At 55.1% G+C, this 21,508-nt stretch overlaps 1 protein-coding gene across 1 annotated transcript; it reads left to right on the forward strand.

The window, feature by feature from the left end:
• Positions 1–448: 448 nt before the first annotated feature.
• ZBTB47 (zinc finger and BTB domain containing 47) lies at positions 449–13,251 on the forward strand. The gene is made up of 6 exons (XM_063113651.1): positions 449–583; positions 4,020–5,582; positions 7,237–7,384; positions 8,772–8,887; positions 9,412–9,556; positions 9,831–13,251. Exons 1-6 carry the CDS (start codon positions 581–583, stop codon positions 10,193–10,195), a joined length of 2,340 nt encoding a protein of 779 aa, XP_062969721.1. The 5' UTR covers positions 449–580; the 3' UTR covers positions 10,196–13,251.
• Positions 13,252–21,508: the final 8,257 nt, after the last annotated feature.

Below are 21,508 nucleotides of genomic sequence, written 5' to 3' on the forward strand. Positions count from 1 at the left end.
TTTTCTGCAGCGGGTTGGGGGCCCGGCGAGCCCAGCGTCCCGATTTCACGACAGCCTCCTTCTCTGGCCCCGCCTCCGTGGCGCGGCCGGAGGGCACCGGGTTAGACTCCGGGACGAACTTCCCTGCAGAAAAGGGGCTCAGCGCGGGAAGGTGGGGCCAGGGTCGATTTGCTCCGACGTGAGCAGTGGGGACGAGTGGGAGGGCGGGGGCGCGGGCACCCCAGGCAGGGCGGACTGCACGGGGACGACGCACACCACGCGTGTCCGCGCGCCCCGCCGGCACGCAGGGCGGCCTGGCCCTTTAAGCGTCCAGACGGCGGCCCCAGCTGACGCGCGGGCTCCAATCGGCGCCCCGCGCCCCCCGCCCGCCGCGCCCGAGGCTCTGGGGCCGCAGCTGCTCCGCGCTGGACTTGCCGCGGCCCTGCGCCTCCGCCCGCCCGGCCGCGCCCCCGGGGGCCGTGGTCGCGGGGCCCTGCGCGGGGGCGGCCCCCAGCGCGGCGCTTCATGGAGCGGCCCGGGCCCAGCCGCCGGGGGCAGCGCGATCCCGCGGGGTCCTGTGAGCCCCCAGCGCCACGGCACCATGGTACGCGGGGCCCTGCCTGTCCCCCCGCTTATCCGCCCACCTGCCAGCGCTGCCCTTGCGAGTGTACGGCCCGCGGGCTCGGGTGAAGGGGCTAGAGGGATCTTTCCCCTCCCCCGGGCTTCCCGACCCCATCTGCAAGGTCCCCACGGGCCGGGAATGCGGCGCTATGGCGTGGCTTTTGGCGGGGAGGGGGTTAAATTCCTGGGGTGGGGGCGCCGGTGTGAGCGGCTGAGGTCCTGCTAGGCACGGGCGGAGGGGGGCGCTTGTTAGGCACGGGCGGAGGGGCTGGGTGATGGGAGAGAAGGGGGAGTCGGATTCCCGCCTGGGCCTTGGGCCACGGGCCACGTGGGCGCTGGAGCCGCCCTGCCTGGCGATTAGGGATGGCTCGGGCCGAGGGCGGTGGGCACCCGTAGCTCCGGTCCAAACTCCAGTGTGACCCTGGGCCGGTCCCCCGCCCTCTCTGGGTCTATTTCCTAGGGAAGGAAGGGAGGCATATGCGCAGAGGAGGCTGTCATAGACACCCCTTCTCCAAAAGGAGGAGCCTAGAGGTCATGAGCCCGTGCCCCCTTGCACAGTCTCGGCCTAGGCACTGCTGCCCAGCGATGAAAGGATTGACATGGGGGGCCACAAATAGGCGCCCCAGCTTTCATCACAGGGCTTTCCGTGGAGGCTCTGAGGCAAGCTAGGGAGCCCCTGGCTTGCAGCAGTGAGACAAGGTACCCCTCAGGTGCAGAAGGCTCTTACTTGGGTAAGCAGCCTGGACAGGTGTCGCCTGACTTGGGGGAGGGTTTGAAGGCATGAAACCCCCTGGCAACAGGGGTGCCTGACCACCTCCCTGCTCCTGCATATTAGCTAGGCTGGGGTAGCCTGGGCTTGGGGATGAGATGTGTGGCTGCAGCTGGCACAGCCATATGAGGAGGGGCATCCATGGGGAATTGGCACACCTGGCTGGGGAGGTGGGTACAGCTTGTGGGCACTGCATGGGAGGGGCCGGGCAAGGGGACAGCTGTGCCCTGTCAAGGGGCTGCCAGTTGTAGACCCATGCAGCATCTGTGTACCTTGTCAAAGGAGTCCCATCAGGGTACCTGGTCATGAGGGCAAGGATGGCTCTGGCTTGGCTGAGATATTGCTTTAGGAATTGAGTATTTGGGGCACTATCCCCTCCTCTGCTGAGATTAGAGGGCTGGAGCCAGGCCTCACTGGGTCCCAAGGGGTCAGATCTGCACATGAGAAAGTTGTCCTTTCCCCATGCACTGCAGGGTGTTCCATAAGGGAGAACAGAAGTTTGGTGCCCTGTGGCCTGGGGTGAGCTTCCCCCAGCAGGCCTGGCTTTGGCAAAAGCCCGTATCCAGGCTACTTCCCCTGCCACTGTATGGCCCCTGGAGGCCGTAAGGAGTCCCTGTTACAACCGGAGTTGTACCCTGACCTCCTCACTGACCTGCAGGTGCAGCACCTCTGGGGAGGAGGTCACGTGTTGAGGGCGTGGTGGCAGAGTCTGAGGAAGCATAGCTGGTCTTGGAGTGGGAGGGTCCCCAGACGGCTCTTCCTGCTTTTTAAGTCATTAAATGCTAAGAAATCCAGACACGTAGAGTGGTGTCCAGTCTGGCAAGGAAGGGGTGGCCTTAGCAGAGCTGGAGACCAGAGGCTCTAGACTGTAGGACCCTCTCATTCTGAGCCTCGGTTTCCCCATCTGTGCAGTAGGGATTGGTCCCAGAAGATGAATCAGAGTGAGTCAGAGGAGGGAGATGGGAGGGGCTTGGTGCCACGTCCCAGATAGATTGGCCAGGCTTGGACAGGCCAGCAGCTCTGGGACAGAGGCAGATGGGTGGCTTCTTGGCTGGTGGGAAGGGGCATGATGGAGAACTCAAGCAAGAGGCTATCCAAGGCCAGGAGCCTGACCAAGGTGGGATCTGAGAGAGCACAGGATAGGTGCTGCCCTGGCTGCTGGCTGGAAGCAAGTTGCCCCTGTTTGCTCACTGAGGCTCATCCTGAGGCCCAAGGCAGGTTCTCATTCAGGTGACTGAGGAGTCTAGCTCAGACACCAACACCCCTGCCCAGTCTGGGCCCACCCTCACTGCCCTGGTGATGGAAGGACTGGCATGGGGGGGCTGTGGATGGATGGGGTCAGGGGAGATGCTGGTTGTGGGGAGCTGATGGGTTTATTGCCATGGAGCAAGGTACCTCTCAAATGTAGGAGGCTCTGACCCAGCTGGGCAGGGCTGGAGGAGAGCCAGAGCCTAGAAGCAGTGAGGTTGGTCCAACCAGGCAGGCAGGCAGTCAACAGATACTAGTTGAACATCTGTACCCTGGCCCTGTGCAGGGACTGGGCAGCCTGCCTGTCTGTACTGCCCACCTTTGGGGGAGGCTGCTGTGGTAGGGCCAGGGGTGATTGAGTCAGCCCCTATTCTGGCAATTCGCATGTGGTGAATGTGGCACATGGGCCTGATAGTCTAACCCATCAGACTTTGAGGGACTTCTCAGGGCTCCAAAGCCCCCAAGTGCTGTGGCCTTCCTTCATGATGGGGCCATCCTGGAGCCTCTGGGCCTGGACCATAACAGGGTCTGGGGCAGGCCTTAGGGGCCTCCTGCCTGGAAGCATGGTGGATTCGTAAAACAGCTGTGTCCTTCCACCTGCACAAGCCCCTGTGTGAGGGGGAGCCACGAGGGGCCAGGCCTGAGGCCACAGTCAGTGTTGGAGGCAGCCTGGCCCAAGCTCTGGCTGAGCAATGAAGGCCTGGCTGGATCTCACTGGCCTCCTTGGGCAGGGCACAGGACCCAGATGGGGAGAAGTTATAGGCCCTGGGCCTGGATTTCTTCACAGAAGCTTCTACTTCTGCAGCCCTCAGGGCCGAGGCCTGGAGGCTCACTGCTGGTGAGGTGAGGGTTCCCTCAGGCGCTGTCCCCTGGGCAGCAGTAGCCAGCGGCCAGGTAGTGAGCCAACAAGCCTGACTTCTGTTCTTGAGGTGTTTGGGGCTCAGGAAATGCTGAAGGATTGCCTGTGTCCCCTCTAGGTGACCACCTAGTCCCAGTATGCCTGGGACTGTCGTGGTTCTGGCACTGAAAGTCATGTATCCCAGGAAACCCCAGGTCCCTGGAAAACCTGGACAGCTGGTCGCCAGAGTCCTTTTTCTTTCCCCTTTCTCTTCCCTCTCCTTTCTCGGGATGACTTTTCCTACTTCACCAAGGAAGAGCCAGAGGCCCAGGAAAGTTAACTGACCAACTGAGGAGCTCATGTTCAGCCTCAGAAGGTCATAGTGGGTGTTTGGGCTCTGCGGGCAGCTGACTTGGGCTTGAATCCCCGTCCCCCACTTCCTGTGAAGTGGAGCCAGGAGTTCTGGCTGCTTCCTGGACGGTGGGTGCTGCTGGGGGAAGGGTGGGCCGCAGGGGGAGGACAGGGGCCACTGGCCTTGACCCTCTCCCGTGCCCTCTGCCCCAGTTGCTGGTTGAGAAGACGACCGACTCCCCAGCGGCCGAGTTCTCGCTGGTGGAGGACGTGGCGCTGCACTTCGCCTGCTTGATGGGCCGCCTGAATGAGCAGCGCCTCTTCCAGCCCGACCTCTGCGACGTGGACCTGGTGCTGGTGCCCCAGCGCAGCGTCTTCCCGGCACACAAGGGCGTGCTGGCCGCCTACAGCCAGTTCTTCCACTCGCTCTTCACGCAGAACAAGCAGCTGCAGCGTGTGGAGCTGTCCCTGGAGGCACTGGCGCCCGGTGGCCTGCAGCAGATCCTCAACTTCATCTACACGTCCAAGCTGCTGGTCAACGCGGCCAACGTGCACGAGGTGCTCAGTGCCGCCTCACTGCTGCAGATGGCTGACATCGCCGCGTCCTGCCAGGAGCTGCTGGACGCCCGCTCCCTAGGCCCACCGGGCCCCGGCACTGTGTCCCTGGCCCAGCCAGCCACCAGCTGCACCCCAGCCGCGCCACCCTACTACTGTGACATCAAACAGGAGACCGACACCCCGGGTCTGCCCAAGATCTATGCCCGCGAGGGCCCTGACCCCTACTCAGTGCGTGTCGAGGACGGGGCAGGGACTGCTGGTGGCACAGTGCCTGCCACCACTGGGCCAGCCCAGCCCTTCTTCAAGGAGGAGAAGGAGGGTGGTGTCGAGGAGGCTGGCGGGGCCCCGGCCAGCTTGTGCAAGCTGGAGGGTGGGGAGGAGTTGGAGGAAGAGCTTGGGTCTTCCGGTACCTACAGCCGCCGTGAGCAGTCCCAGATCATTGTGGAGGTGAACCTCAACAACCAGACACTGCACGTGTCCACAGGGCCCGAGGGGAAGCCGGGTGCTGGAACGAGCCCAGCCACCATGGTGCTGGGCCGGGAGGACAGGCTGCAGAGACACTCGGAGGAGGAGGAGGAGGAGGAGGAGGAGGAGGAAGAAGAAGAGGGCGGTGGCAGTGGAGGGGAGGAGGAGGAGGACGAGGAGGAAGGAGAAGAGGAGGAAGAGGGTGGCAGTCAGGGGGAGGAGGAAGAGGAGGAGGAGGAAGAGCACAGCGGGCAGGAGGAGGAGGAGGAGGAAGAGGAGGAAGGGCAGCATAGTGAGCAGGATCAAGACAGCTCAGAGGAGGAGGGGGAGGAGGAGGGGGAGGCCGGACGCAGGCAGGGGCCAGTGGGGCACCAGAGCAGCCGGGCAGACCCCCCTCCCCACGGCCGCATGGCTACGCGGTCCCGGGAGAATGCCCGGCGCCAGGACACCCCAGAGCCCGAGGAGCCTGGGCGGAGGGGTGGGAAGCGGCTGAAGCCGCCCCCCGGGGTAGCCACTGCACCAGCCCGTGGGCCACCAGCCACTGATGGGCTGGGGGCCAAGGTGAAGCTGGAGGAGAAGCAGCACCACCCATGCCAGAAGTGCCCACGAGTTTTTAACAACCGCTGGTACCTGGAGAAGCACATGAATGTGACCCACAGTCGAATGCAGATCTGCGACCAGTGCGGCAAGCGCTTCCTGCTGGAGAGTGAGCTGCTGCTACACAGGCAGACGGACTGCGAGCGCAACATCCAGGTGGGTCTCAGGGCGAAGGGGGCAGGACAGGGCAGAACTGGGCTCTGGGCACCCAGCGTCTTGCCGATGGCATTGCCCACATGGTCTGGAGATGAGACTTAGCCCCCAGACAGTCAGGCCAGCCCAGGCCCAAGGAAAGCAGGGCCCAGGTTCTCAGTGCAGTGAGAGCTCAGGAGATAACATCAAGGAGCGCTTCCTGGGAGAGGCGGGTAGAGGTGGGTCTTGGCACATGGAGAGATGTGCAGAGAGGGTTGGAGCAAACAGTAACCTTGGCTGACATGGCAAAGAGATACCCTGGACTTGGGAGGATGAGAGCAGAGAGTTGCTGAGCAGATGAGACTAGGGGACAGCCAGCTCTGGGAAGGGATGAGTCAGTGTTTTAATAAATCCCTAGGGCTGCGGGAAGGCCAGCAGGGCCACTGTGTATGGTTTCACAGGTTGTGAATTGCACAAAAGTACACATGGAAGGAGGAGGGGTTTGCGCAGACAAGGGTGCCATTTTCCACTTCCCACAAAAGTGCTATATGTATAGAGCAGGGTGCAGCCCAGCGGGAAACCCCATTCAGCTCTTTGGAGATGTCAGCTGGCCTGAGCCTGGGGAAAAGGGACTAGATGAGAAATTTGGGAAGAGCAGGGGCTGCTGGGTGCAAGCAGGGGAGCTGGGCTGGCTTCCAGGCCTTGGGCCAGCCTAGCCTCTCAGAGTGGGGGTGGCACAGAGCCATCCAGGCTCCCCATGGGTAGTTTTTACCTTTTTGGCCCAGGAGAAGAGGGGAAAGGTGGGGTAGGCGGGTGCTAATTGCCTAAGCTAATTGTTAATTGCAGTGCCATATGGAGAAAGTGTTACCTGGGACTTACCTGGTAACCTGCCCTACCCTCGTGCACCTGTTCCCACTTGCCTGCCCTTTGACTCTTCACCTGCCGCACACCTGAGCCTCCCTCCTGAAGGGCAGACAAGCTTGTGCCCCTTCCAACCTGGGCAGTCTGATCCAATTTCTGCTCAAGCCCTGGCGTAGCCTCCAGCCCTTTGGGGGTGACCTACAAGGATGGGCAGGACAAGGGTCCAGGAGAACAGGCAGAGGGGAGCATGGTCCCCAAGGTCCCCACCATTGTCCATTGCCTAATGGGACCTGATACCTCCTGCAGCCAGCCCCTTTGGGACCTATCCCCTTGGGGATCTCCATGGTTCAGGGCATGGGTCCCAGCAGGGGGAGGCAGCAGTGATAATGCCCAACTCTTTGGGGACCTGTTATCAGAATGGCTTCTCCATGAACTGTGTGTAGCCTCCACATCCTATGCAGCCCTTCATCCAGTTGTCTGTCTTTCCTCTGTAGAGAGACACAAGGTGAGGACTTTCGAAGACCTTGTTGAAATAAGCACAGAGGGGAACTTCCTGGAAGAGGTGACCCCTGACCCTAGTTGAGCCCAAGGAGGAAGGAGGTCCCCAGGCTGCAGCCCGGGATGTGGGGGTGGGTAAGTGTGTAAGGAGTTACCATCCCCAGCTCCAGGAACATCAGATATGTCTGGCCCTTGGACATCAAGGCTCTCTCTCCAGCACATTTCAGGTGTGGAAACAGGCCAGAGAGGTCTAGTGACTTGTCCAAGGTCATACAGTCCTGACTCGGGACCCAATGCCTAAAGTCCTCTCACCTTGCAGTGTGTGACATGTGGCAAAGCTTTCAAGAAGCTCTGGTCCCTCCATGAGCACAACAAGATTGTGCATGGCTATGCAGAGAAGAAGTTCTCATGCGAGATCTGTGAGAAGAAGTTCTACACCATGGCCCATGTGCGCAAGCACATGGTTGGTAAGTCTGAGCTGGTAGTGGATGGAGCCTAAGGACAGAGATGGGCAGCTGCTGGCTGTCCTGGGATGGGCTTTCCATCCAGGTGGATAGGAAAGACTTCACATCCAAGGACGGTGTGAAGGGATAAGAAGGCCCCTCTCAGCTGGGAGGCATGGGGAGGCAGGTTGCAGTGGCATGTATGACCTGAACAGGCTCTAAGTCCAGGGCTGCCAGGTACAGTTGGGCAGGTTGCACATTGCACAAGGGTGCCTGGACAAGATAGCAGGTGGGAAAATCCAGCTGCACACTGCTAACCAGATTGCGCATCCTGGCATGGGGTTGTGTCCACGCAGAGAAAGAGCACCTTTTCCTAATTCATACAAAGTGCCATATGGGTTGGCACAGGCCCTGTCTTGGTTTGATGGCAGTTGTGCCTCTGATTCCTTCTCACCTTCTGGCCCTCACAGAGCTTCAGGCTTCTCTGAATGCAACTTCCTCCAGGAGTCATGCCTGGACACAGTGACAAGGTCCCCCTACTGTGTGTTGGTCACCCCTCTGCCTTGGGCAAGGCTGCCCACCTTCTCTAGGTGGGCCTGACTGGGAATCTGATGTCTCTAGGGCCCTCCCTTCCTTGCCCACTCTGGGCTTAGGGCTTGGGGGAGGGATGGCCAAGGTGAACAGGGGGCCCCCGGCCAGGACCTACTTCCTTTCTCTACTGAGCAGTGCCAAAGCCTCCAGTGTGAACTAACTGGAAGCTGGAGCCCTGGGGCCTATGTGTTGGCCAAGAGTATGCTGGGTTACCCAGGATTGGGGTCTCTGAGCTCAGCCCTGTCTCCAGTGGCCTCCTCCCAGATCTTCCTTGAAGAGTTTGTTGGTCCTCAGCCCTCCATGGGTTTGTGGGGAACGCAGCTAACTTCCTTTGGACTGCTATTTAAGGCCTGTGGTCAGGGCCTTTACATGTGCCATCCCTTAGAAAGCCCACCAGCCTCAAAGTGCAATACCGCAATTAGCCCCTTTTTACATAAGAGGAAGCTGAGGCCCAAAGAGACCATGCAGGGAGCCAGTGGTCAGGCCAGGATTTGAGCTGAGGCCAGTCCCACCCAGGATCCTTCCATCCTTCCATCCTTCCCTGAAGTTTTGGACACAAGGCAGCTCTGGCCAGAGGCTAAAGAACCATAAGGGCCTACATGCTTGTTGGAGCCTGATGTTCAGAGCAGACAGGGAGACCCAGTCCTTAGGGGAAGCGGGCCTCTCCTGGGTCTCTGCCCCAGGTCCTGGGACAGAGTACGAGGCTGGTGAGAGGGAAGGGTGGTGGCACAGGGCTGTCCCAGGAGGCGGGGTCTGGGCCCAATGTGGGTGTGCTCAGGCAGGCCCCCGAGACGTAACAGCCACGGTGCCCACCCTGTAGCCCACACTAAGGACATGCCCTTCACCTGCGAGACCTGCGGGAAGTCCTTCAAGCGCAGTATGTCCCTCAAGGTGCACTCACTGCAGCACTCCGGGGAGAAGCCGTTCAGATGTGAGGTGAGCTCCTGATGCCTGTTTGGCCTGCCCAGGGAAGGGCAGGGATCGGGGGCAGCAGCTGCTTAAAAACCAGGGGGTAGGGAAGTGGAGTGCAGGGCCTAGAAAAGAGAGCTCCACCCTCTGATGCCTGTGGCCCTTGCTTCCCATGTCCACGCTGCCTCTACCCCAACCCTGACCCAGCTCCCACACATTTGGGATGGGAAGTTTGCATGGTCTGGAGCCATGGGGGCAGGCTTCCTGGGAGGTGGAGAAAACAGCATCCCGGGCAGAGAGACCCAAGATGGAGACAGCAGAGCTGCAGCAGGGATGGGGGGCCCTTCCAGTGAGGAGGGAGGATGAGGGGCCTCAGGCCTGGGCCCTTCGTGCTGCCCCTGAGAAGCACGTCCACCTGCCCTTGCATCCCCACCTCCTTGCCCAGGAGCCCTCCCCATGCGTGTCCCTCCTCAACCCCGTGGGCCTGGGGGCCCTGTTCCCTCCCTGAAGGCTGCTCTTCTCTCTGTCCCTGGGCCTCACCCCACCCCCAGAACTGCAACGAGCGCTTCCAGTACAAGTACCAGCTGCGGTCACACATGAGCATCCACATTGGCCACAAGCAGTTCATGTGCCAGTGGTGCGGCAAGGACTTCAACATGAAGCAGTACTTTGACGAGCACATGAAGACACACACAGGTGCGGCTGCCGGGGGAGGGCGCCTGGGACGGCCTTGGCCACGCCCCTTCTCAACTCTGGGCCTCAGTTTACCCTCCTATAGGAGGCTCAGCGCCATCCTTCCTGCCTCCCAGGGTTGAGTGAGGCTGGCACAAAATGGCCCGGGCGGGGGGCGGGGGGAAGATCCGAAAGTGTCGACAACAGACCCCACGATGGTCCCAGAGCAGGAGAGCTGAGCCAGGGCTGGGGTGTGGCGACTCCCCGGTGACGCCCCGCCTCGCACCCCAACCCGCAGGGGAGAAGCCGTACATCTGCGAGATCTGCGGCAAGAGCTTCACCAGCCGGCCCAACATGAAGCGGCACCGGCGCACGCACACGGGCGAGAAGCCGTATCCGTGCGACGTCTGCGGCCAGCGCTTCCGCTTCTCCAACATGCTCAAGGCCCACAAGGAGAAGTGCTTCCGCGTCAGCCACCCGCTGGCCGGCGACGGCGGCCCCGCCGCCCCGGGCCTGCCATCCGCCCCGCCCCAGGCGCACGCACTGCCCCTGCTCCCGGGGCTGCCCCAGACCCTGCCGCCCCCGCCCCACCTGCCGCCGCCACCCCCGCTCTTCCCCAGCACTGCCAACGCCGCGGGCGGGCGGATGAGCGCCGGCAACTGACCGCGCCTGCACCTGCTGGGACCCAGCCTCCCCTCCTTCCTGGGGAGGGCAGCGGCCGGGCCGGAGCCCTGCGCCCCACCTCCGGAGGTGGCTGGAAGTGCTCCGCCTGAGGCCCCCAGCCTAGGGGTGTCGCGGGCTGGCCGCCCCCGGAGCTGGCGGAGGACACCTCACTCCCAAGTGCCCCCTTTTCTGCGACTCCTTGAAGCCTTTACTTTTCCTTTTTTCTTTTGGAAGTGAAGGAAAAAGAAGACAGGAAACTATTTGCGGCACCCCCTCCAGGTGAGGGGGGTGCTGGAGGAGGCAGGTACAGTGGGGAGGATGGGGCCTGGGCAGCAGCCGAGGCCGGTCACTCTGCCGAGCCTGAGTCAGCCTCAGTCAGTGGCTTATCTCCAGGTCCCCTGTGTGGCTCATTTGCTCCCTCATCTTGGAGGGTTTGGGGAAAAGTTGGGGTGTTGTTGGCCCCGTTGGAGGAGCTGTGTACGCAGTCTGAGGACTGCAGACCTCCAGGCATGGCTTGAAACTGGATGTATGAGTGTGTTCGGTGGGGAGTGGCGAGGTTTGAAGACTGCAGACCCCGCTGTGCACCTGTGGGGTGGGGCAGGCAGGGGCTGGACCCCAGGGGGTTGCTTTCCCCACCCACACCCCTGCCAGAGTGCACCTGGCTACACCAAGAGCCCTGAGTCCAGAGAAAGTGTCCCCAGAAGCTGCTGGGCCTCAGGGTGTGTGGGCCGGGCCTCAGGGTGTGTGGGCCAGGCCCAGGGTGGGGAGACAGGCTGACTCCCGCTGCACCAGGGGCTGCAGTCAAGGAGCCCCAGCAACTGGGTTAGACACCAGGAGCAGGGTCAAGGAGGAGGCTTGGGTGAGTGTTTTAGGGTTTCAAGGTGCTATCAGTGGGGCGGGGGGGCAGGGCTGCTGTTCATAGAGCACCCTGTCCCTCACCAGCTACCCAGGCCATATCTCCCACACCAGAAGGGGATGTGTGTGTCTGTGTCTGTCTCTGCTCCCTAAGGCCAGCATCAGGCCTCATCCTCCCCCTATGTCTAGCCACAACCTGCCCCTGGCTGGCTCCAGCATCCTTGTCCCTTCTGGGCCTCTGCACTTACGGTAGGTGGGACGCCCACAGCACTGCCGGCGAGAGGAGCCTGCATGTTCAGGCCCCAGGGGGTGTGGGGCTGTGGGAGCCTGGCCTGGCCCAGTGCTTGCCCCCATGAGGCCAGCACTAATAGGATACCCTTTTTTGTTGTCATTTAACGTCTTTATTCCTACCTTTGAAATGGGGAGGAAGGTTCCATAAGCTACATGTTTCCTAGTTAAGCTCTCTCCTGTTGTGTTTATACGGTTTTGTTTGTTATACTCTTTGCACCTTAAACCCCCACTACTCCCTGCACACTGCCACTTTCCCAGCAGGGCTAGAGTGGGAAGAGGCCTGGGCCGAAGGGGGATGGTGGGGGTCTGGACCCCTCTAAACTCGTGAGGCCCATGGCGCTGGAGTAGGGGGCTGGGGACATTTTTAATCATCAATAAATGAAGCACTTTATTCTGTATGGATGTGGGCAGGCCCGAGGTGCCCGAGTGATTTGAGGGTTTATAATCTAAGCCACACCACCCCAGTTGTTCTATGGGCTTGGAGGAGGCAGTGCCAGCAGGTTCCCTGTGCAGGGCCCTTCCCTGGCCTGGTGAGCTTGGGGCTGCAGCTGGAGCAATATGAGCCAAAGCCTGCAGACACCCTCAGATGTCCCTGCTGTCTGTCCTCTGAGGAGAGAAGGTCGGTCCCTCCCCAAGAGAGGAAGCCTTCCTGTCTGGCTCTGGGCTCTGCCGCTCCCCTGTTCCAAGGCTGGGGTTTCCAGTTCTTGTGGGGTCAGGGCTGGGCCTTCCAGCTTTACTGTGGCTCTTTTCCTCCCCTGCACCCCTTAATCTTTGGGCTTCCGTGACATCCTCAGGGTCCCCCCTCCCTCCCCCATGCTATTTCTAACCTCTGGTCTCAGTGCCTGGCAGCTCTTCAAAGCTGCTTCACGTTTTCCCTAAAAGTGGATCTCCCCAGTGGGCTGTAGGTAGGGATGTCCATGGGTTCTTCACCCTCCATCACTGGCACCAGGGTCTCCCATAGGGGCTGATGGCCTTGTCACCTGCTTGCCCCACTGCAGCCTTAGTGGGCCTGGGGGCTCTGGCCAGGCCGGGACCCTGGTGTATCAGGCCATACTTTGACAAGTGGAGATCAAAGACGGGTGTGGAGAGCTGGTGATAAAACCCTGTCCCAGGACTTGAGTTTCCTGTTCTGTAATTTTACCCTCTGGGGGCAGGCAAGGGGTCCAGACAGCTGGCTGGGCACTGGTCATGATGGTCATTATAGCTTAGGTGAGCATGACCAGCCCCTCTCCTGGGAGGCCCCTGTCCCACTGGGGACAGGAGCCCCATGTCCCTGGTGCTAAACACTCTCTTCATCTTGGGCCAGCGTTAATGGGAGTGGGCAGACCACAAGGCCAGAAGCAATAATGGCACTTCAGCAGTGCCAGTATGGATAGGGGTTCTTGCTTTACCACCTTTTACATTTCCTTTTTATTTTTAAAACAAATTAATAAGCACCTGGATGTTGGAGCAAGGGGACTGGGGAATCACACCTACTTCCCAGGGCTGGGGGTAAAGGTGACCCAGGACCTCACCTCCCATGGAGATTGCTGGGGTCCTTCTGTCCAGCTCAGCTTCTCAGCTGTTTGGCCAGAACTTGGGTCTGGAGCCAGGGTCTGCCCCCTCCCCAGCTCCCCTGGGCTCTCTGGCCTTGGGCCAGCTGGGAATGAATGGCCAGAGTGGTGAGGTGGGCCTCAAGCCCTATGGGCACAGGTCCAGGAGCTAGGGCTGATGTCCGAGCCTGAGCCTTCAGCCCCCTCATGCTGCCACCACCTCCACAGTGCCCCTTACAGGGGGCTTGGTGGCAGCAGAATGTCTGTGCCCAGACCCCTGATATCTGGTCATGTAGGGGCACCCCACAGCCCCAGAGCATGGGGGACAGCAGGCGTGCAAGTGAGGAGAGTAACAACAAATAAAGTCAGTACAACTCCTGTGCCTTGGCCCAGCCTCTTCTTTACAGTTGCCTGACCTGACTACTGGCTGGAAAGACTTGGGCCAGAGCAGGGGAGGCATGTAATCCAGCAGCTTAGCATGCAGACCCCATGGACATCTGTGCCCTGGAGCACCATGGACCCCAACTTCCTCCCTTAAGTGTGGGATGGGTGTGGGGAGCACCCAGAGTCAGGAACTCAGGCAAAGCCAGGGCTGGGTCCCTGAAGTGGGATTAGGTCTTGGGTCAGATGCAGAGGGGGCTGAAAGAGGAGAAGTCCTGGGGCTGCTGGGGTCACGTCCCTAGAGGTACTGCCCATGGGAGGCCAGGGCCTATGCCGCTGTGGTTTTCCATGAGCACCAAGCATGTAGGCACAGGAGTCCAGGGACAGCCACTACCAGCTCTCCCATCTGTGCGCTTAGCACGGAGGGTGCTGTGATGAGCACAGGGCTCGCCCCTCCCTCAGCAGGCAGGGGAGGTCTGAAGGGGCCGGATGTCAGAGGTGTTGCCGTGGGCAACTTGGAAGACAAGCTCAGATGGAAGACAGGTGGTGGCCTCTGAGGAGGGAGCACATGGCTCTCCTTGGGGACCTCTGAGAACTGTTTCATTGCACAGGAGATATATAGAGCGAGCGCTCTGTGCCCAATGGACTTCTAGGCATGTGGTGAAGGACACAAGGGGAAGGAGGTCCCCACTTTTGTGGCACTCACCTCCGGGTACATGGGGAGGGGACAGACAGGATCCCCCAGGACTGGGAGGGCTGGGAAAGAGGTCTTGTGGGTGGATTCTTTGGCTGGAGAGGAGGTACAGGGTCCTGGGATGCTGACACTGCCTTTCTGCCCAGTCCCACTTCTTTGACTGAAAGGGGCTCACAAAAGAAACCCTAAAGACAAGCCGGCTGACAGACCTCCCCAGGTCTGGCTGCTCCTGGTCTCCTGGGAGGATTCGCTTCTTCCTGCCTCTGCTCTCTTCCCCTCCTGCTCCCCATCAGGCTGTGTGAGCCTCTCCACACATCCTTTTTCCTTCAGCCCCCCACCGCCTCCCTTGTTCTTGCAGTATTTCCAACTTCACACTGCAGAGAGTCTTGGGCACGTCCATGCCAGGCTGTGAGGTGGAGGCCGCAGTGGCTTTTGCTGTGGATGGCAGGCACCATGGTTGGATCTCTGGAGCACTTGCTTGCCCCCAGGTTTGCTCTTTGGGACCAAGCAGCTCCCTAACATCCCACGCCCTGAAGCATGGGTCAGAGCAGCACTGCCCTGCTGGAGAAAGGCTGGGCTGTCTGCCCTTCCAAAGTGTGGTAGCGGTCAGTGAGATGAGGAAGTGGCGCACCCCTGGCTTAGTGCTGCCCTTGAGCCTGCACCCTGATTATGTGGCTTTCTAGAGCCAGGACTGGAGAGCCTAAGTCAGGTTAGGCTGGTAGCTGCTGCAGTAACAAACCACCTCCAAATCTCAGTCGCTCAACACCCATGGCTCAGGAGGAAGCTCCAGAGCAGTCATTTTCCATGTGCTGGCTCAGCGTTCTGGGCTGCTTTACCTTGTGGCACCTCCATGTCCACATGGGCCTCCAGAGTGGCAAAGCCAGGAAAGGGGGTGGAGAATTATGCATTGGCTCTTCAGTGCTGCCATCCAAAAATGACATATCTCTTTTGTTTATATGTCATTACCAAAGCAAGTTCCATGACTGTGCCTTACTTTGGGGGGTGTGGAAATGCAACCCTACTGTGTGGCTGGGAGGAGAGGAGACCTGGAAAGACTGTTGAGCAGCAGTAGCCTCTCCTGCACTTGGACCTTTGTGTCTCCAGAGGCCAGGCTGCAGGATGCCCAGCCTGGGGAGCTGGCTTCTAAACTCTCTGGAGAGTCAGTGATAAAACAGAAGAGCAGTGTCTCCCAAGGTTCTGGCTAGCAGGGAGGTGAGATCAACCTCCTCAGTCTCCACAGACGACAGCATGGGCACCTGGGGAGTGGGGAACAGGATAGGACCCACCCTCCTCCCCCGTCTCCAGGGAAGGAAAAGCAGCTTGGTGGGCCCCCACCTTAAACTCTTCTCATCCCTGCCTCAGTCCAGCTGGAGAAAGGGGCTCTGGAAAATCCTATGGCCAAACCTATGTGCTCTCTGGGAGCCTTGGCCTAAGACCACAGCTCTCATGTTACTGGGAACACTTTCCAGTCACTCATCACTCCACAGCCTCCTGAGGTGGCCAAGGACCATAAGAAACGAAAGCTCCGAGAGGTAAAACCACTTGCATGTGGCTGGAGTGGTGGAGTCAGGGTTCGAACCCAGGCCTGTCCAGTCCCAAAGCCATGTTCTCTAAGCACTGAACAGTGCCACTTTCCCTCCACTCAGCACAGAGCTGGGCATATGGTGGCATCAGGAGAGCATGGACATGGGTGGTGAGCCAGGGCTATCGGTTGCAAACAGGAGACCCTCTAGTTAATTTAAACCAAAAACAATTGGATGAAAAGGTATTCATTAAATCTCCAAGAGAACCAGATACTTAAGCTCTGGGGTTTCGCAGCCAGAACAACCCCAAACCACCCTGCAGTACTTACCTCAGGGGAGGTGTGACTGCCACCCCAGCAGGGAACTAATGGTGCTGAGGGCTGCCCTTCAAAACTCAGTACCCTCTGCCATCCTCAAACGCTGGGGTCTGCGCGGTGCCTGCTTCCCTGCATCCCTCCCATCTGAATCAGCCTCACACGGGTGTGTCCAGTGGGCAGGTCCCCACCACATGGTTACAGCCTGGTTGCAAGGCAGGCTGGGAAAGCGAATTGTGTTTTCCAGTTTGGACAGGTGGGACTCACAATGCGGTTCATTCCAGTCAGAAAAGGGCTGTCCAAGCATGCTGGTGTCTGCAAGCTAGTCCTTCATAGCCCAACAGCAGCGTCGCCCTCTTCCACACAACAGGAACGACAAAATGCTCTTGATTAACAACCTGCCACATACAAATAAAATGTATTCATCCTCTTCCCAAAAGTGGACACCGTAATGCCTCGTCACTGACTGCGTCTAGCTCCAAATCCAGGACCTGCTGGCCATAGCTGCTCCTCCTCTAGTTCAGCTATGATGCGTTTTGGTGTTCTCAAAACATGTGCACTCTATTGTAAATGTAAACATCACCGTCCAGACCCTTCATAAAATGGAAGGTCAAGGGGAGAGGGGAAGAAAACTAATTAAAATATTTACATCTTACGCAGCATGATAGTTATTTTAGGTGTCAACTTGACTGAGTTAAGGGATACCCAGATCGGCAATAAAGCTAAGTTATTTCTGGGTGTGTCCGTGTAGGCGTTTCCAGGAGAGATTAGCATTTGAATCAGTAGACTGAATAGAGAAGATCTATCTTCACCTACGGTGGGTGGACACCGTCCCATCCACTGAGGGCCCGGACAGAACCAAAAGGCAGAGGAGGGGCAAATTTGCTGTCTTCTGGAGCTGGGACACCCATCTTCTCCTGCCCTTAGACATCAGAACTCCAGCTTCTCAGACCTTTGGCTTTGAACTGGGAGTTCCACCATCAGTTGCTCTGGTTCTCAGGCCTTCGGACTCAGACTGAATTATACCAGTTCCTGGGTCTCCAACTTACTGAGGGCAGATCATTGCACTTCTTGGCCTCCATAATCACATGAGCCAATTCCCATAATAAATCGTCTTATATATCTGCATTTATCCTATTGGTTCTGTTTTGCTGGAGAACCCTGACTAATACACCCAGAAAGGAAGAAAAGACAGAAAGATTCTCCATCCTTACTCAGCAGCTGGTTGTGAGGTCAAGATGGAGCTGACAGCTTCTTCATACCTTCCCCCACTCACATTCCCTGCCCTTCGCCAGCTCCCTAGACGGTCACAGGAGCTCACCTGGAAGGATGCCTCAAATCTGCATTCTTGGACAGAAAGGATAGTGCCTGATGGTCCTGTATGGGGTTGCCTAGTTGCCTGCTTTTCTTTTTTTTTAAATTTCAGTTTTCAACTTTTTATTGAAGTGAAATTTGCATAAAATTAATCATTTTAAAGTGAAAAATTCGGTGAAATTTAGTGCATTTAACATTTATGTAACCAGTAGCTCTATCTAGTTCCAAAACATTTTCATGACCCCAAAAGGAAACCTCATATCCATTAAGTGGTTGCTCCTCAACCCCTCTCCCCACAGCCCCTGGCAACCACTAATCTGTGTCCTGTCTCTATGGATTTACCCCTTCTGGATTTTTCATATAAATGGAATCATACAATATGTGCCCTTTTGTTTTGGTTTCTCTCACTTAGCATGTAGCTTGTATCAGTATTTCATTGCTTTTTATGGCTGAACAATATATTAGATTGTCTTTTATCTTTCAATACGGAGCAACAGGAATCATCCAAGAGGATCCCTGGGGTTCCAGATGTGCTACTTCCTATTTCCACTGTGGGGTAGCAACCAGATTTCTCCTTGAAGGCCAGGGCCAATCGCCCTAGTCCACATAAGCCTCCTTCTTTTGCCTTTTCTTCCAGGGGCATAAAGCCACAAGTCAAATAGTCAAGCGGCAGTCTCAGCTTCCAACTGAATGGAAATATGATTGAGTCCCCTATGAAAAGAGTCCTCCTTTGGACACTATGACCTCTCAATCAGCAAAGCCCAAGACACAAAAACAAGAAACAAAGTTCTGAATGGGCCTTAGGCTATAGGAGATAGAAGGGCCCACAGCCCCCGCATCCCAGTTCTGGGACCCAGGCATCCTTAGAGAAACTGTGCCACATATGTACAATACTGGGCACAGGTTTAGAGTATATACTGCATCCTGTAGGAAGGTCTCTACCATTCAAAGCTGGAGTCTCCAGAGTGGAGGCGTATTGGAATCTTCCATGGACAATGCCATCCTTGCATAGCGTCAGCTGCTCCTGAGTGATAGGTAAGACAAGTGCGTCCTGAATTCCAGCCCAGTGTCACACAACAGTGTTTTCTATAGAAGCCCTGGAAAAAATTTATTTTTTTAAATTAAAGTTTTACTTGGACATAGTTTAAGAAGTCAAATATTTTTAGAAAGTTAAAAATAAAAAAACAAACCTGCTCTTCCCTGCTTCTTCCTTTCAACTCCCAATAGGCCACCAGTTTCAATTCAGTTAGTATTTTGGTATTTACCTTCATGCCTGTGGAAAGCATGCTTCCACCACGACTTATTGATTTTATCAGTTTGTGGCATCAGCTATTGATTTATTTCTTCAACATTCCCACCACACACACAAACACTGTACACACAGTTTCCCCTCCCCCTTTCTCTCAGTATAGTTATTATCATAATTTTGGATTAGATTAATATTCAGTGTAAAAATTTTTTTTTACTATGTAAACACTGTTCTCCAAGGATGCCCTGGAAAGCCTGAGAGGCTGGTAGTTAATGGCCACAGGAGCAAAGCCACCACAGAGATCTCCCACTAAGGCATTACCTAGTGAAGTCTGTGGGGATGGGGTAGCCCAGGAGACCCCAGACTGGGAGGGCCACTGGCATGCAACACCTGAATTTTGGAGGGGACACATTCAAACTGTAGCAGTAACATTTTGCAAAACTTTAGTATAGTATCACAACCAGGATATTAACAGTGACATAATCTACCAATCTTATCCAGATTTCCCCAAGAGTTCGGATCCCCGTAATGGCCAGCCACCAAAAAAAAAAAAAGAAAAAGAAAAAGAAAAGAAAAGAAAAAAAAGTTATATATTAATGGAATCATACATATGTAACCTTTGGGGGTTGACTATTTTTCATTCAGTCTAATTCTCTGAAAACTGATTCAAGTTATTGTGTGTATCAATAGTTCATTCTTTTTTATTGCTGAGTAGTATTCCATGGCTGGTATGTACCACAGTTTAACTATTCACCCATTGAAGAATACGGCTGTTTCCAATTTTTTGCTACTACAAATACAGCTGCTATGAACATTCATGTACAGGTTTTGTGTGAGCATAAGCTTTCACTCCTCTGGGATAAATGCCCAAGAGGACAATTGCTGAGTTGTATAATATGCATGGTAGTTGCGTGTATAGTTTTAGAAGAAACTACCAAAGCGTTTTCTATGTACAGTACCATTTTACATTCCCAGCAGTGACGTATGAGTCACCCAGTTTCTCTGCATCCTCACCAGCATTGGTGTTGTCACGTTTTTATTGTTGTTTATTTTAGCTACTCTAATAGGTGTGTAGTGATATCACATTTTGGCTTTAATTTGTATTTCCCTGATGACTAATGATGTTGAACATCCTTTCATGAGATCATTTGCCATCTCTTTGGTGTAATATTGGTTCATGCCTTTAGCCTATTTTCTAATTGGATTGTTTGTCTTACTGTTGAGTTTTGAGAGTTCTTTGTGTGTCTAGATATTGTAAATCTTTCTCCCAGCCTGTAGCTTGTCTTTCATTCTCTTCACATGAGCTTTTGATGAGCAAAAGCTTTTTATTTTGTTAAGGTCTAGAGGTCAAGATTTTCAAATTTTCCTTTTAAGTATCATGTTTTGGTTTGAGTCTAAGAACTCCTTCCCTACCCCTAAATGCTGAAGATATTCTCGTGGTTTTTTTCTAGAAGTTTTATAGTTTTATGTTTTAAATTTTTAAAAAATATGCTCATTTACATTATTCTCTAAAAGTCAAGTCCAGTCCTGGGACTGCCAAGACTTGTGTGTTCTTTTTTCAAAAATTGTGGTAAAATTCATGTAAAATTAAATTTACCATCTTAACCATTTTTGTTGTTGTTGTTGTTTGTTTTGTTTTTGGCAGCTGGCCAGTACAGGGATCGACCCATTGACCTTGGTGTTATCAGAACCAGGCTCTAACCAACTGCGTTAACCAGCCAGCCTCATCTGAACCATTTTTCAGTGTATGGTTCAGGGACATTAAGTAAATTCACACTGATGTGCAACCATCACCCCCATCCAAACATAGAACGCTTTTCATCTTCCCAAACTGAAACTCTGTACCTACTGAACAATAACTCCCCATTTCCTCTTTTTCCCCAGCCCTAAGCAACCACCGTGCTACTTTCTGTCTCTATGAGTTTAACTATCCTAGGTACTTCATATAAATGGAGCAATATAGTTTTTGTCTTTTTCGTGACTGGCTTATTTCACTTAGCATCATGTATTCAAGGTTCATCCATGTTGTAGCATTTCTTTCCTTTTTAAGGATGAATACTATTCCATTATATGTATATACCACATTTGGTTTATTTATTTATCCGCTGGCGAACACTTGGGTTGCTTCCACCCTTTGGCCATTGTGAATAATGCTGCTATGAACACAAGTGTACAAATGTCTCTTTGAGACACTGCTTTCAGTTCTTTTGGGAAAACACCCAAAAGTGGAATTTCTGGATCATATGGAAATTCTATTTTTAATTTTTTGAGGAACTGCTGTACTGTTCCCATGGTACGTTTTACATTCCCACCAACAGTGCACAAAGCTTCAATATCTCCACATCCTCGTTAACACTTGTTATTTTCTGTTTCTTTTCTTTTTCTTTTTTTTTTTTCACCTGATGATTATTGATATTGAGCATCTTTTCAAATGCTCATTGGCTATTTCTACATTTTCTTTGGAAAAATGTCTATTCAAGTCCTTTGTCTACTTTTCATTGTGTTGTTTGTTTTGTTGTTGTTGTGGAGTTTTGGGAGTTCTTTATAGATTCTGGATATTAAACCTTTATCAGAAATATGACTTGTAAATATTACATTCTGTGGGTTGCCTATTCACTCCGTTGATTGTGTCTTTTTTTTTTTTTTTTTTTGTCTTTTTCGTGACCGGCACTCAGCCAGTGAGTGCACCGGCCATTCCTATATAGGATCCGAACCCGCGGCGGGAGCGTCGCCGCACTCCCAGCGCCGCACTCACCCGAGTGCGCCACGGGCTCGGCCCTGATTGTGTCTTTTGATGCACAGAAGTTTTTAATTTTGATGTAGTCCAATTGATGTATTTTTTCTTTTTTGGTGGCATATCCAAGAAATCATCAAATCCAGTGTCATGAAGTTCTCCTCCTATGTTTTTTCCTAAAAGCTTTATAGTTTTACCTCTTACATTTTATATTTTAAGTTAATTTTTAAATAGGGTGTAAAGTAAGGGTCCAACTTCATTCTTCTACACATGGATATCAAAATTTTTCCAACACCATTTGTTGCAAAGACTGTCCTTTCCTCATTGGTCTTTTCTTGACATACATGTGAGGGTTTGTTTCTGAGATCTTTATTCTATTACATTGGTCTATGTATCAGTCAGAGTTCTCTAGAGAGACAGAACCAA

This window comes from Cynocephalus volans, chromosome 11 (assembly GCF_027409185.1).
Source record: "Cynocephalus volans isolate mCynVol1 chromosome 11, mCynVol1.pri, whole genome shotgun sequence".
NCBI classification, from domain to species: Eukaryota; Metazoa; Chordata; class Mammalia; order Dermoptera; family Cynocephalidae; genus Cynocephalus; species Cynocephalus volans.